This window comes from Crocuta crocuta, unplaced genomic scaffold (genome assembly GCF_008692635.1).
Source record: "Crocuta crocuta isolate KB4526 unplaced genomic scaffold, BGI_CrCroc_1.0 scaffold224, whole genome shotgun sequence".
In the NCBI taxonomy this organism is placed as follows: Eukaryota; Metazoa; Chordata; class Mammalia; order Carnivora; family Hyaenidae; genus Crocuta; species Crocuta crocuta.
The window spans coordinates 2601196-2615116 of record NW_027529545.1 but is presented as its reverse complement, the minus strand read 5'-3'; the positions used below and the strand labels follow the sequence as shown (position 1 = coordinate 2615116).

At 46.9% G+C, this 13921-nt stretch overlaps 1 protein-coding gene and 1 pseudogene across 1 annotated transcript in view; one reads left to right on the top strand and one right to left on the bottom strand.

The window, feature by feature from the left end:
* The first annotated feature begins 6778 nt into the window (after positions 1 to 6778).
* Positions 6779 to 7707, top strand: LOC144229363 (protein arginine N-methyltransferase 1 pseudogene; annotated as a pseudogene).
* A 2191-nt stretch (positions 7708 to 9898) lies between these two features.
* The window catches only part of PRPS2 (phosphoribosyl pyrophosphate synthetase 2), a 41713-nt gene continuing 37690 nt past the window's right edge, over positions 9899 to 13921 (bottom strand). Inside the window, exon 7 of the mRNA XM_077761403.1 lies at positions 9899 to 12257. Within this exon, the coding sequence (XP_077617529.1) occupies positions 12165 to 12257 (93 nt within the window). The 3' untranslated portion in view covers positions 9899 to 12164. The remainder of the gene's footprint in view (positions 12258 to 13921) is intronic.

The following is a 13921-nucleotide window of genomic DNA, read 5'->3' as shown; positions in this document are numbered from 1 at the left end:
AGTCAGTAAAATTTGCTGTGTTCTTTTCTTTTGGGTTTCTTCTCTCTCTCCCCTGCCCCGTTCCTCTCTCTGAAAATATTTGGGATGGGGCTTTTCATTGGGAATATATTAGGTAAGGCAACAGACTTTAAGTTTTTCTTTAATTTTAATAGAAAATACATACTCGTGAGGCAAGATCCAACGTATAGAAATCAGAAGAAGAAAGAAAACAAGAAAGGAAGGAAGAAGGGAGATAGACTGAATGNCTCATGAACTGTGAGATCATGGCCTGAGCCAAAACCAAGAGTCAGACACTTAGCCAACTAAGCCACCCAGGTGCCCCTCACAGTTGTAATTCTTTACAGGGAAAGGACACAAACCAAAGTCAGTAAAGAGAACAGGCCCATGGGGTAACAACTGGAGGAAGCCAGGCACAGGCTTCCAGAGTCTTCTCCCAGCAGAATCCTACAGGAAGCACTTAATTCCCCCCGTGACCAGTTGACGAAGCACATGTAAAATATTGTCTACCAGGGGAACTCATTAGAGACGCAGCAACGAGGGTTTTTACTGGGGCACTGGTCACGTAGGCACCCTCTGCCTAGCACAGACCAAAGTTCCAGACTCCCAGAACGACAGCAGGTGTTGGACGTAAATCATATTGTTTACAAAAACAGTGCCATCGCAGTGAGCCACTCTTCATTCTGGGAATGGTGAGAACCCACTAGAAATCCAAGTTCCCAGATTCCAGGCCTTTCTGATGCCAGCAGCCTCCAGCCTGCTGTGTTAACTCTTCTGTACAGACACCTACACACATCCATTCGCAGGTAAGATACCAAGTAAAAGGTGGTCCACGCTCCTCACGCGCCATCCACCCAACGCCAGCCCAGCCCATCTCCCCAAGAAGCCGTTATTTGTGGTTTATCCTTATTTGTCCTGCCAAAGCTTCTTTATATTCGTATCCCACTGCTTTCCTACCCACAGGTACTGTCGTCATGTGCCAACTGGTCTTATGGGTTAACTTGCTTCAAGGGAACACACTCTTTATTTGCTGACCTAAGGCCCTTGATCTGTAACACAACGAATTTAATTTCTTAGAGACTTGCAGACCACTGGCCTTGGGGAGTGAAGGACCAGAGCGTTCCCAGGCCATGGGAGCCGGCAAGTCTGTTGTGGGCTTTCTGATTAGCCTCGCTACTTTTTTAGCAAAATGTTTTCCTTTGTTTCGATCACACAGATGATTTTACCAACCTCCCTTTGTGTAGACCTTGGCCCCCTTTGTAGGAAGAAGGGAGTCCTCCTGCCCATTACGTAACAGGAACAGGACAGCCCTCGCTCATCCCTGAGCTCTGAGATAAGGTGTGTGGCTGACACCATCGAGTCTGCACGAGATCAAGAAATGTTGCAGGCCAGTGCACTCCCTTTGCTGATTAACTGCCCTAAACCCCTTTCCAAACCCCTGAGCCAGGCAGAAACCTCAGAGTTGGCCTTTGGACAAGAGTCCGCCTTCTCCCCAAGGTGCCGGCTTCCTGAATAAACCTCCTATTCCTTTCCAGGCAAAACGTGTCTCTTGAGTGATGGCCTTTTGAGTGATGGCCAGCCGAACTTGGATTCAGTTACAGTGTACTTCGTTAGAAGTTGCTTTGTTCCTCTCTTGCTCTTCCCATCCAGAGTCTTCTATACCTTCTGCATCTGAGGATGTATAGGGAGTATACTGTTCCCACAGCTAGAGAGCTGTTGCCATCTCTCTATCCATGGGCCTCTGGCTTGTTGCAGACCTTCGCTATTACAAGCGGTAGCGCAGTGGCTAACCTTGAATTCTGAACGATGTTCTGCGGAAGAGTTCATCGTGGCCGCTGCCACCTACCACAGGCTGAGCGAGGACACAGAAGGAGGCCACACTGTCGGCCCAGCCCCCCTGTAGCTGACTTAGCTCAAGAGGAATTACTGGATGATGAAGACAGACTGCTTCCAGCTAGCCCGTGAGACCAGGCCTCTCGTTGGCTGGATTCCTTGTACGTGGTTTTCTCCGTCTAACTGCATTTCCTTTGCTCCTTTTTGGTGGAAATAAAGAGGATCGGGGAAGGCCCTCGGTGGCTAGTGAAGGTTTAGCATAGGGTTGCTAAATTTAGCAAACTGGGACAGGCATATGCTAAACATTTACTTCTGAAAAAATTCTTTCTGAAACACTAATTTAGCTGAAATTCAAATTTAATCGGGTATCCTGTATTTTATCTGGCAGCCCTAGTTTAGGGACATCAAAGTAGTTCCGCAGAAACATAGCTCATACACACTCTCCTAAGGCTGATGGGAACCTAAATAAGCCCATTAAACAAACTGCTCAGGTCCACCCAATGCTGCGTTCCCATCACGGGGCAGTCAACTGTCTTCTGTTTCTCTAGGCGAGTTGCTTGACTCGGGTAAGCATGTGAGCAAGGGGAAGGCATTCACCCCACTGCTTCCCCAAACTTTTGCCGTCTCCCCTCTCAGATGCTGAGAGTCAGGGTCTGCTTGATAAAAAGAATAGCAGACTTTCACGGCAAGCGTCATGGTATTTTTGAACAGGTCTGAAGTTCTAACCCCTTCCGTTAGATACAACCATGACCACTTTGAAATGATATTCTCTGTTAGAAATCTGCAGACACTGTGAGCCTGCCCTACATAAGTGAGACGCAGAAATAGAACACAACCTACATTCCTTTGTATCCCGTAGGTTTTTAGCATTGTAAATCCCCAATATCATAATTAACCTTGGTTTTTGTTTCTCACCACCGCCCCCCCAAAACTGAAGTATGTAATGCCTCTCTGCTTAGTCCTCTAAGTTTCATTTCACCTTGAAATGAAAGTGTTCTGAAGACCTCCCTGACAGGAAATGCAAATTCATATAACAAAACCCTTTTTTCGTTTTTGAACTCGAATCCCCATGTATGTATTAGAGTTCACCAGATGAGTCTAAAGGGTCAGATGTTTTGAAAAAAAAGGCCCTGGATGCAAATAATGGAGTAGATGATTTGGTTAAAAAGAGAAAAGGCTATTTATGGAAGTAACGGATCTCCAAGCAGTTCTGTCTGCTGCCTCGGAAAATCAGAAGCAGTTTCACCAAGCGGACATTAACGTTGGTCTATCTCGCTCACTGGTTTCCACAGACCCACTAATGGATTCATTAGTAGCGAGGCACAGTGGAAAGTCACTTGCTTGGGATTTGAGGGACAGGGCTATCTTGTAAAAATGCTAACTCCCATCTATACATTCCTTCATCCAATTGATGAGGCCGTTGACTTAGAAGCACCATCATTCACAACGCTTGAGAATAACACACCTGCGAGGTAGCTGTTGTTAAAACCCAATTTGCCCACAAGGAAACTGATACCCAAAGAACTCGTACATCTAGTAATATGCGAAACTGGGTTACAATTCATGTGTTGTGACTCTGCCGCCCATGTTCTGCCTTCGAGTCATCATCGGATCAGCCAGAATCCTGCCGATTTGACCAGAGAACAACAAAACGTCCTTTTTGAGTTTATGATTCTAAAGATTTGCTAGGCTAATTTTGTTGTCTCAACTGGGATCTCTCATGAGACTGCAGTCAGATGGCTTTGCTCACATGGCTGGTGAGCCAGTGGGGAAGGTCGGGAGGCTGTGACCTTTGGCTCTCTTTTTTTTTTTTTCCCCATGTAGCTAGCTAGCATGGGCTTCTTTTCATAGGGTTAGATCCTAAGAGGGAGCATTTCAATAGAGCCAAGCCCCAGTGAGCAAGTACTAATAAGTCCTTCCTTGCATCCCCCTCCCTAATGTCCTATTTGTTGGCTCAGCCCAGAGACGACGGAGGACACTCCATGAAAGCATGAACATTGAGGGCCACGGTTTACTGGGAAGCACTGAAAGGAATGGTCTAGCACTTGTGATATATACAAGAGAAAAGTTAAGGGATTAGTATTTAAGTCAAGATCTGTTGTCTCAGATTCTGTGAAGGGTATTGGATTTAAAACTATGCAGCCTCTAAAAGTCACAGAGTATGGAATGACATGGGAAAAGATAACACGCTAAGTAGAAACAAAACAATGTTTTAAAACAAATACCCGTCTGGTTATCTACTATACTTTTAGCCATTGTCACTGCCAAGAAATTAAGAACAACTTTGGGGGCACCTGGGTGGCTCAGTCGGTTAAGAGCCCACCAACTCTTGGTTTGGGCTCAGGTCATGATCTCACGTTTTCGTGGGTTCGAGTCCCACATCGGGCTCTGTGCTGGCAGCGCAGAGCCCGCCTGGGATTCCCTCTCTCTCTCCCCTTCCCCCACTTGCACCATCTCTGTCNACCTCATGCCCCTTTCTAAGGCTGGGACTATAAGAAAAAACTGACAAAGCAAGTAACTTAGTGACTTACTCAAGTCTCACCCAATTCACGGCAGATGTAGGGGATCAGTGTTAATTTCAGTCCTGCCAAAACACCGCCACTCGATTTTGATGATTGCCATTGCCTGTTCCCATTGTCCCAGAGTGCTTTTCTACTCAAAATTGGTCCTGAAGCCAGGATGGATCCCCTCCGGAATTCTGACCTGAATGAATGTCAGGATGGTGTTTACAAATCTGTGTGTGGGGTGGGGACTGGGAGGGGGGAAGCATTACTACCCACATCTCTTGGATAGAGGCCAAGGATGCTGCTAAACATCCTATAGTGCACAAAAATGATCCGGCCCCAAATATCGATAACGCTGAGGTTGAGAAGCCCTGGCATCAATTCTTGTGGGGGAGCCAAAGAAAATGGCCAGGTGGACAAAAAGGAGGGAGCAGAGGGGATGTGTCCCTAGGAAGAGGCGTGTGAGCCCAGGGACAGGCTGGCCCTGGACAGTTCTGCCAGCTTCCCTCCCTTCCCTCGGCAACCCCCATTCTCCCCCTGCTTTCCTTTCTCACCTCTGGCCTTCTGTGCCCCATTCTGAAATGCCTCCATCAGGGACCTTAAGACACTTCTTGCAGATAAAATTGGCTCTGAGGAAAATATGTGATAAGCAGAAGAAGCTAGTCATTGTAGGGGAAAAAATGCTTAACAGCAGAAGCACACTAGACATGGCTATTAAAACAATAATATATTTTTAAGTTTATTTATTTATTTGAGAGAGAGAATGAGCAGGGGAGAGGTAGAGAGGAAGACAGAACCCCAAGGAGGGTCTGCAATGTCAGCTCAGAGCCCTACTCGGGGCTTGAACCCATGAACAAGGAGATCATGCCCTAAGCTGAAATCAAGAGTCAGACACTCAACCGACTGAGCCACTCAGGCGTCCCTAAAACAATAAAGCAGCCTAATACCTTAGGAGACTGCTCAGCTGCCCTGGTCCTAGACAGAGACTATTCTGAGGCTCAAAGAAATTTAGGGTTTGTTCCTTGGTCGCTCAGATGAGTGAGTACATGTCAGTGGTATATCCTGAGTTCATTCTATAGCAAATATGCATCAAAATGTGCCCCCAACAGATCACCCTAATGATTTTAAAGAATAACACAAATTCAGTTTTAGTCCTTAATTTTTTTCTGTGATTCATAGTCTTGGTGTCAGTACAAAAACATACTGAGTCTAATGCTCCCTTGTCTAGGGACAATCAGAGAAGTCTACATCTTTGGACACAGCCAGGTGCTCACAGATCTCTGATCCCTCCTCAGTGCTCAGAAGGGCCATGTCCATTGACGAATGTTCGGACACTCTGTCTTCTGCTTGGACTGTGCCCCCGGGGTCTCTGAAGACCACTTAAAATGGCACTGAGGGCAGCTGTGCTGAAGGACCGGCAGTCAAGCCAGGTCTCCAATGCATTTTCTCCAAGTGTCTCCCTATTTCCTCCTTTGTTCGTGACTACAAGTCTTCGGCTTCTCCAGTTCAGTGGCAACGTATTTAATAAGAACCGTGATGCCAGAGATCACTCACTGGCACATTGCTGGGCTTGGCACATAGCCTGCTTTGCGTTGCAGCTGGGATGAAATCAGAGCCATGCCCGTGGGATACCTTAGCTATGGCAGTGCTAGGGATCCAGAACCATCTACCTTATAAGACAGAAGGAGGAAGACCAAGCATCCTGGTCTGCTCAGGACTGAGGGGTTTTCTGGAATGCAGGGCTTTCAGTGTTAAAATGGAGAAAGTTCCAGGCAAGCCAAGGGGTTCACCTGATGGGGATGGGACCATCTTTGGCTGTTTGGAACCACAACCTTTGGTTATTAGATATTCCAACTCAATCTAGAATGGATAGCATAGTCTATTAAAACTGCGGGAGACTTCAGCAATCATCCACCCTCTCATTTTTGCAGAGAGACTCAGCCGCAGAGTGGTGTAGACATTTTCCCAAGGTCACACAGCTTGCAAGTGGCATTTCAGGATCCAGACTCTAGGTTGCCACACTCCCAATTTAGGATACTGTCCACCGCATGCTATCTTTTGCTTTCCCAGTCTCTTTTTATCGCTCTTTTAAAATGGAAAATAGAAAAAAATTTAAAAACGTAAAATAGCTTCTGCTGGTTTTTCTTTTGGCCACAGGACTCCACCATTAGAACAGAGCAGGGGCGCCTGGGTGGCTCAGTCGGTTGAGTGTCTGATTTCGGCTCAGGTCATGATAGCATGGTTCGTGAGTTTGAGCCCCACATTGGGCTCGCTGCTGTCAGCACAGAGCCTGCATTCGATACTCTGTTGCCCTCTCTCGGCCCCTCCCCTGCTTGCACTCTCTCAAAAATAAATTTTAAAAAACATTAAAAAAAAAAAAGGAACAGTGTAAACTGAGTGGGGAGGGGGCTCATCAGCAGAAGGAGGAGTAGGTGAGGGTGAAGATGGTGGCAGCCAAGGCCACAAACTGCATCACGGAGGTCTCCTGGGGGCAGGCAGAAAGCAGCGAGAAGCCCAATGTTGAGGACATGACGTCCAAAGATCACTATCTTGATTCCTACCCTTCCTTCGGCATTTGCGAGGAGATGCTAGAAGACAAGGTGGGCACCTTCACGTACCAAAACTCCTTGTTTCACATCTGACATCTCTTCAAGGACAAGGTGGTGCTGGAACGCAGGCTCTGGCACAGGGATCCTTTGTACGTTTGTGTCCAAGGCTGGAGCCTGCAGGGTCACTGGGGTCAAGTGTGGTGGCATCTCTGATTATGTGGTGAAAATCATCAAAGTCCACAAGTTAGAGCATGTGGTGACCATGGTCAAGGGGAAGGTGGAGGAGGTAGAGCTTCAAGTGGAGAAGGTGGACATCATAATCAGCGAGTGGATGGACTACTGCTTCTTCTAACGGTCAGTGCTCCCCATTGTGCCCTATGCCCGAGACAAGTGGCTGGCACCCGACAGCCTCATCTTCCCAGACTGAGCCACATGGTACGTGACGACCACTGAAGATCGACAGTACAAAGACTACAAGACTCACTGGTGGGAGAACGTATACGGCCTTCACATGCTTGCGTCAAAGATGTGGCCATTAGGGAGCCCTGGTGGAGGTGGTCACCCACACTGTCAAAGTGGCAGACCTGACCTTCACCTCTCCCTTCTGCCTGCAAGTGAAGCGGAATGACCACGTGCATGCCCTGGTAGTCTACTTCCACACTGGTTCATTCGGCTATAAGAGGACGGGCTTCGCCACCGGCCCCAAGTCCTGGTACCTGCTCTAGGGACAGACAAGGCACTACCTGGATGGCTACCTGATGGTGAAGGTGGGCAAGATCTTTGGCACCATTGGCCTGCGGCTCAACGCCATAATCATGACCTGAACTTCAAGGGCCAGCTGTGTGAGCCGTCCTTCTCCACTACCGGATGCAGCGGAGGCGTCTGCCTTCTCCCACCTGGGCCAAACCAGCCCTGCACGGGCCCAGGGGCTGCGGCGTTCTTAGGCAGTTTTGGGGCTCTCCCTTCCCCTCCTTCCCCCCTCAGAAGAGGGTCTTAGGGTCTGGGCTGGGGAAGGCACATGCTGTTTTCCATAACTTATGTTTTTATATGGTGGCATTTACACCAGTAAATCCTTAGCTGGGGAAAAAAATGTGTAAACTGCCCTTACTGTTTTGTTATTTGTTTTGAGAGAGAGAGAGAGAGAGAGAGAGAGACAGAGAGAGAGAGAGAGAGAGAGAGAGAGAATCTTAAGCAGGCCCCATGCTCAGCGAGGAGCTGGACCCAGGGCTCAATCTTGCGACTCTGGGATCATGACCTGAGCTGAAATCAAGTCAGACCCTCGACCAATTGAGCCACTCAGGTGCCCCATGCACTTACTGCTTACAATGGACACCACGTTGGGTTGTCTTTATGCTGAGGAGGTGAATCGAATGAGGTTGTTGTGAATGGCCTCAACTGAAGAATGTATGGCATTCTTCCATCACCTCTACAGCCACTGGAAGTACTTTTAACATGCAACCATTTGTTACCACCTAATGCTACCATTGACAGAGACAGACACATGCCAGGACAGTGTACCCTTGGGTGAGACGATCACGCTTATGACCAGATCACAGGCACTTGGCTTTGCAGCTGGAAAATGCATGAAAGTCTTGCTTCTTCCCATCTACTTACATTCTTTTGAAGGGACATTTAAGATGCCTGCTCTAAAAGTTGAAATAAATGTACAAAGCAATCACTTCTAAGCATCTCAGAGATCTTATTTAATCTTCATCCCATCCGTAGGAGAGGTGCTATTGCCCCATTTCATGTCTTGGGAGACTGAGGCACAAGGGAAGTTAAGTACTCTCCCAAAGAGCTTTTGTTGTTGTTTTAACTCTACTAAGTGGTGAAGTCTGTTTCCGAACACCACATGCTTTCTGAAGAGAAAATAGAGCTCGGAGACTGCGGTACAGCAAACCAATTTAGAATGCAGCTTTGGGAAGCAAGAGCAAGGGAACGGTGGAGGGATGTGTTCCCGAAATAAAGGGAAATAAATCAGTAAGGTAAAGACCTGTAGTGAAAAGGAGGGTTCCGTTGACTTCTCTGTACAATATACACGACGGATCCAGGGATACGGATCCAGGGATACGCTTCAGCACTCGGCTTCCCATCTTCACTGGCCACCCTCACTCACACATGTCGTGTAGCAAACGCCCGATGCTATCCTGCTTCAGTCCCTGCTGAAACACAGCCATCTGGCTTTGGAAAATTCCACCACGAATTACCATCTATAATGGCAGTCCCTTCACAAAGCCCTTTCTGTTCTCCCCAGCCTGATGTGATCTTCCGAAGCTGTTAGAATTTCCTCCTTAGCCTGTCCTCCCTGCAGCTGAGCTGGATTTTGGAGGTCTGTCACACGAACTGAAGAGGTGTGGCAGCATTATTAGGTGTGATCGTAAAGTTGGTGAAGAGTTTTTGGAGTGTCCACCTCTCCGTTTTCTTCCTCCTTTCTAGTATATTCCACCATGTGCCTTAAGCTATGATCTGCTCCGGCAGATTTGGTTTCAGCTCTTTATATTTTACTGAAACTTTCCAGACAAAATGTTGTCACTCTCAGCATCATCCACACTTTGAGACTCAGCTTTAGCGGGAGAACATCATTATAAATGTGCTTTCCCCATGCGAGTAACTTAAAAGCATCACTGAATAGGTAGTTGCTTTATGGGAGCAGGAAACTACTCGAATCAAAGCACATGAAAAGCCTCTATGGGGCTCCGATCTATGGACATTGAACATTACCACTTTAACGTGTAAGCACACTGGGCAATCTCCAATTTTACAAGCAACGTCTAGAATTATCAACTTGGATGCCTTATGCGGCTCAGCTGTTAAACCCTGGAACGAGACTGCCAGTCACCCCTGAAAGAAATACCTTCAACATGGAGACGAACTGACTTCACCGAACTTCTGGCTTCACTGTACTTTTAGATGGCAGGCTATCATCATGAAGTAGCAAACGTGTGGAGGTACCCCCATCAAAACACATCCCTCCTTCAAACACAGCACTCCGCAATGATGATACAAACTATCGTAGAAAGTAGTAGCATGATTTTATTGATGTGTTTTAGTACAGTGTTGGACAATCTTAAAATCCTATGTTTTAAACAAACATAAGCGCTGCAAACGATATATTCTTGAATCTAGTTGACATCTAACAAAGGCAAGTTCTAATATGAGCATCCGTAAGTTGATTAATATAATTTTAGTTGGAGGATGAGCAGCTTTGGTGTATCTGTATTTCTCTGGCTCCCCCTTCGGCTCGATGGACGGGAGTCCAGCCCCATTCAGCAGAGTTGGACAGAACCAATCTACTTGGCTCACTCATTCATCACTTCAATTCATCATCACTCCAATGGTTCCACGCAAGCAGCAAGGGAGACCCGAGTTCTGGGATCGGGCCACTCCTGAAGTCACCTTCGTCACCCTTCTTGAACTGAAACCATCCAACAGTTAAGGACTACATTGCCACTGGGTATGGCCAAATCTAGCCTAATTAGTTAATGTGCGTAGAAATTCCCAGAAAGAGACAGCACTCATTTATTGAAAGTAAAAGTCACATACGTCTAAACAGGCTTTTTCCAGATCTCAGGTCAACCCTTCCTAGACAGAGTCAATCTGCACTACCCGGCTGACTCTACTGGGCTATACCACCATTATTTCTCAAAAGCCATTTTAAGGTACAGCAAAATGCAATGACCCAAATGATCCTTGTAGACTTCGACCTCTGCGTAGGGAAGTCTGAAGGCTTAAAGATCGCTGTTCAAGTCTGTTAATGACTTAACGATTTGACTCTCCCACCTGCAGAATTTAGAGCGGAGGCTTTCCTCTCTTTGAGCTTTAAGATTCAGCAGAAGGAGACACTGTTACTACTTCCTGGGCTTTGTCTCTGAGGCAGAATCTCTTCTTTTGGGGCTGAGAAATTCAGGTGGTTGCGCACCAATGTGCATCTCACAAAACTCATAGAGAGTCGACGCCTGCCGTCGGCCAAGGGCAGGCGCCTCTCGGAGAAGAATGTCAAGGGCCATCCCATGGACAGAGCAATCTTCGCCTCCAGCTTCACTGTTGGGCCACCACTTTCACATTAGCTTAATGGAGCCATTAATGCTCACTTTTTTCGTAGGCCTTTCTTACCCATGCTTCTCGTTTAACAGTTTCGGTTAAGATAATCAGTTGTCTAGGAGACTTGCTACTTTTGATTATAAAAGGCAACGGGAATCGGGAATCGGAAAGTAAAGTGAAGGATGGAATGTTTAAATGCGCACTTGGTGGCTGTTGCAAAAATGCTCCCTTTTGTGATGTTAAAAGCAAAATAACGATCGGACTAGTACATTTGAGGGGGCCTCGGGGAGTCCGTGGTTTGGTGGACACCCACACCACGAAATTGCCGGAAAAAAGGCAAAGTAAAAGCTAGAGCTAAAAATAGGCCGTAAAATAGGACAGCAGGACGGGAGGAGCTGCTCAAAGAGATGTCCCCCTGGGATGGCCACAGCACAGCATCAGTGCCACCAGTCAGCCCACGGGGTCTGGTCTATCTCCAGATGCTTTGTCAATCAGATCTATTGCCAAACACCAATCTTGGAGTTTTAGAAGATGACACTGTGGGTAAGTGATCGTTGTAACATGATTTTCAGAAGTGGCCGTAACAAAGAAGATATAGAACTACACTGCCCCTGACATGGCTAATGTTTATCAGAACGTAAACGTGTCAGTGGCCATCTTAAGCTACATAAAATTTGGTCAAATTAAGCACGAAAACCACAGTGGCTTATTTGAAATCTGGTTCCTTAAAAAAAATCAAAATTCAGGGTATTATAAGTTTTCGAAGCTTCACTCAGAAGTAAAAGGCTAATTTCGTATACAGGGTTTTACCCAAATGTCCATAGGCATTATCAATATTTACACAGAAGGCTTTAATCCGAAGTCACCTTTGGCAACCTCAAAATATATAAACTATGAACTTCCACAGTGGAATTATATATACTCGAAAGTTGTGGCCTCAAAATACTGAAGAAAATAAAACAACAAAGAAAAAGGCACCTACCAGAACGAGTCAGGATGATGAAACAAAGTTCATTAATGACAGTTCGCTTAAAAAGATGAAATCACCGCCACCCTCCCCCCAAACTAGGAATAAATGGTCTTGAGCTTGAGAAGGGGAAAACCATGACTCCTGCAGTACACACAGATCGAATGCTTTTTGCATTACCCTATCATTGCTGAGTCCTAAAACTAAAAAGTCAGACAAATGCACACAAGCCAGCGGCCAGAGCGGGCCGACTCCGCGCTCCACATCCGGGATCTATAGCGGGACGTGGCTGAAGAGGTAAGACACAGATTCACCATTGTGTGTTCTTCGGATCGCCTCAGCCAAGATCATCGAGATATCAATGACCTAAACGCCAACAGAAAAGGGGAGAGGACAGGGGGACATCTCAGTCTTATTTAATTAACAACATAAAAGCCCGATTTTATGCAGGGATGATTTCTCCAGCCCACAGAGATGTGCTACTATCAAAATCGTCTACATCTATTTCTTTTGAGAGACAGACAGTTGGGGTCTATCTTCAAAGTACTGACACATATGGGATCCTGTTAGCGAGATTTTCAGTGATTTTCAGGGTCGCTGTTAACCGGAGGAGACATCCTTCTCTTAGGGTGCTTGTTGTTTTCAGATTCATTTTACTCAATCATTACACGGAAGGTTCTTTTCTCTTTTGGTTTCCAAAAACACAGTGACTGTGTCACTGAACAGCAGAGTTGTGATCACCTACCTAACTCAGGGGTCGGACTCGGTAAAGGGCCCAGTGGTAAATATTTGCAGCTTTGTGGGCCAGCCTGAACTCAGTCACTGCAGCGCACCAACAGCCACGGACCACACACAGATGAGTAAGCGCAGGTGTGACCCAACAAAACGTTATTTACAAAACAGATGGTGGGTCAGATTGGGCCTGCGGGCCGTAGTTTGTCGACACTGCCGGGCAGGCATGGAAATCTACGGCAAAACTATTCTGACCATTTTCAAATGGATCCCCCTTGTGCCAAACGAACCGTGTCACTCCCCGATGGATTGGTAATCATGAAGCGGGTCACCGGATCCACTTTCGTGTTCTAATGGCGGAATGGAGGCTTTTGGCGATGAAATGACTTGGCCAACATTCACTGCGACACACAACCAAAATGGGGACTCGAATCCTTTCAACCTAGCTCAGGGCAGTTGGTATAACATGACTGTCACCAATTCTCTGCTGGCAACCGAAGTCAGGAAGGGCGGGAAGGAGGGAAGCTCTAAAGATCCTTAGCGCGCTGTGCGGTTTTTTCCTCCGTTTTTTAAAAATTGTGGGGGCGCCTGAGTGGCTCAGTCAGTTAAGTGTCCAACTTGGGCTCAGGTCATGATCTCACAGTTCGTGGGTTCGAGCCCCGCCTCCGGCTCTGTGCTGACAGCTCAGAGCCTGGAACCTGCTTTGAGTTCTGTGTCTCCCTCCCTCTCTCCACCCCTCCCCCGCTCATTCTCTCTCTCTCTCTCTCTCTCTGTCTCTCAAAAATAAACATTAAAAAAATTGTGGTAAAATACGTATAACCTAAAAATCGCCATTTTCACCATACAATTCAGTGGCTTTAATTGCATTCACGATGTTGTGCAGCCACGGTTGTTATCCATTTCCAAACCGTTTTCAGCATCCCAAACAGAAACTGTCCCCAGTAAACACGACATCCCCATCCCCACCCCATCCTCGGTCCTTGGTGCCCACCACCCGTTTCTGCTCGGGGTCCCTCAGAGAGGCGAGATCATACATGTGTCCTTCAGGGTCTGGTTGCTTTCACCACCAAGTGGGATGTTGTGTTTCACCACCATGGATTTCCCCACCTTGGTCGTCCATGCCCCCGTGGACAGATATTTATTTGGCCATTTCCACCTTTTGGCTACTGCGAACAGCATAGTTATGTGCACATGTGTATACGTTTTGGTCTGTGGTCTGAACACCCATTTTCAAGTGCGGGGCTACAGACCTAGAAGAGGACTTACTGGTTCAAAGGATAATTCTGTTTAGCTCTGGC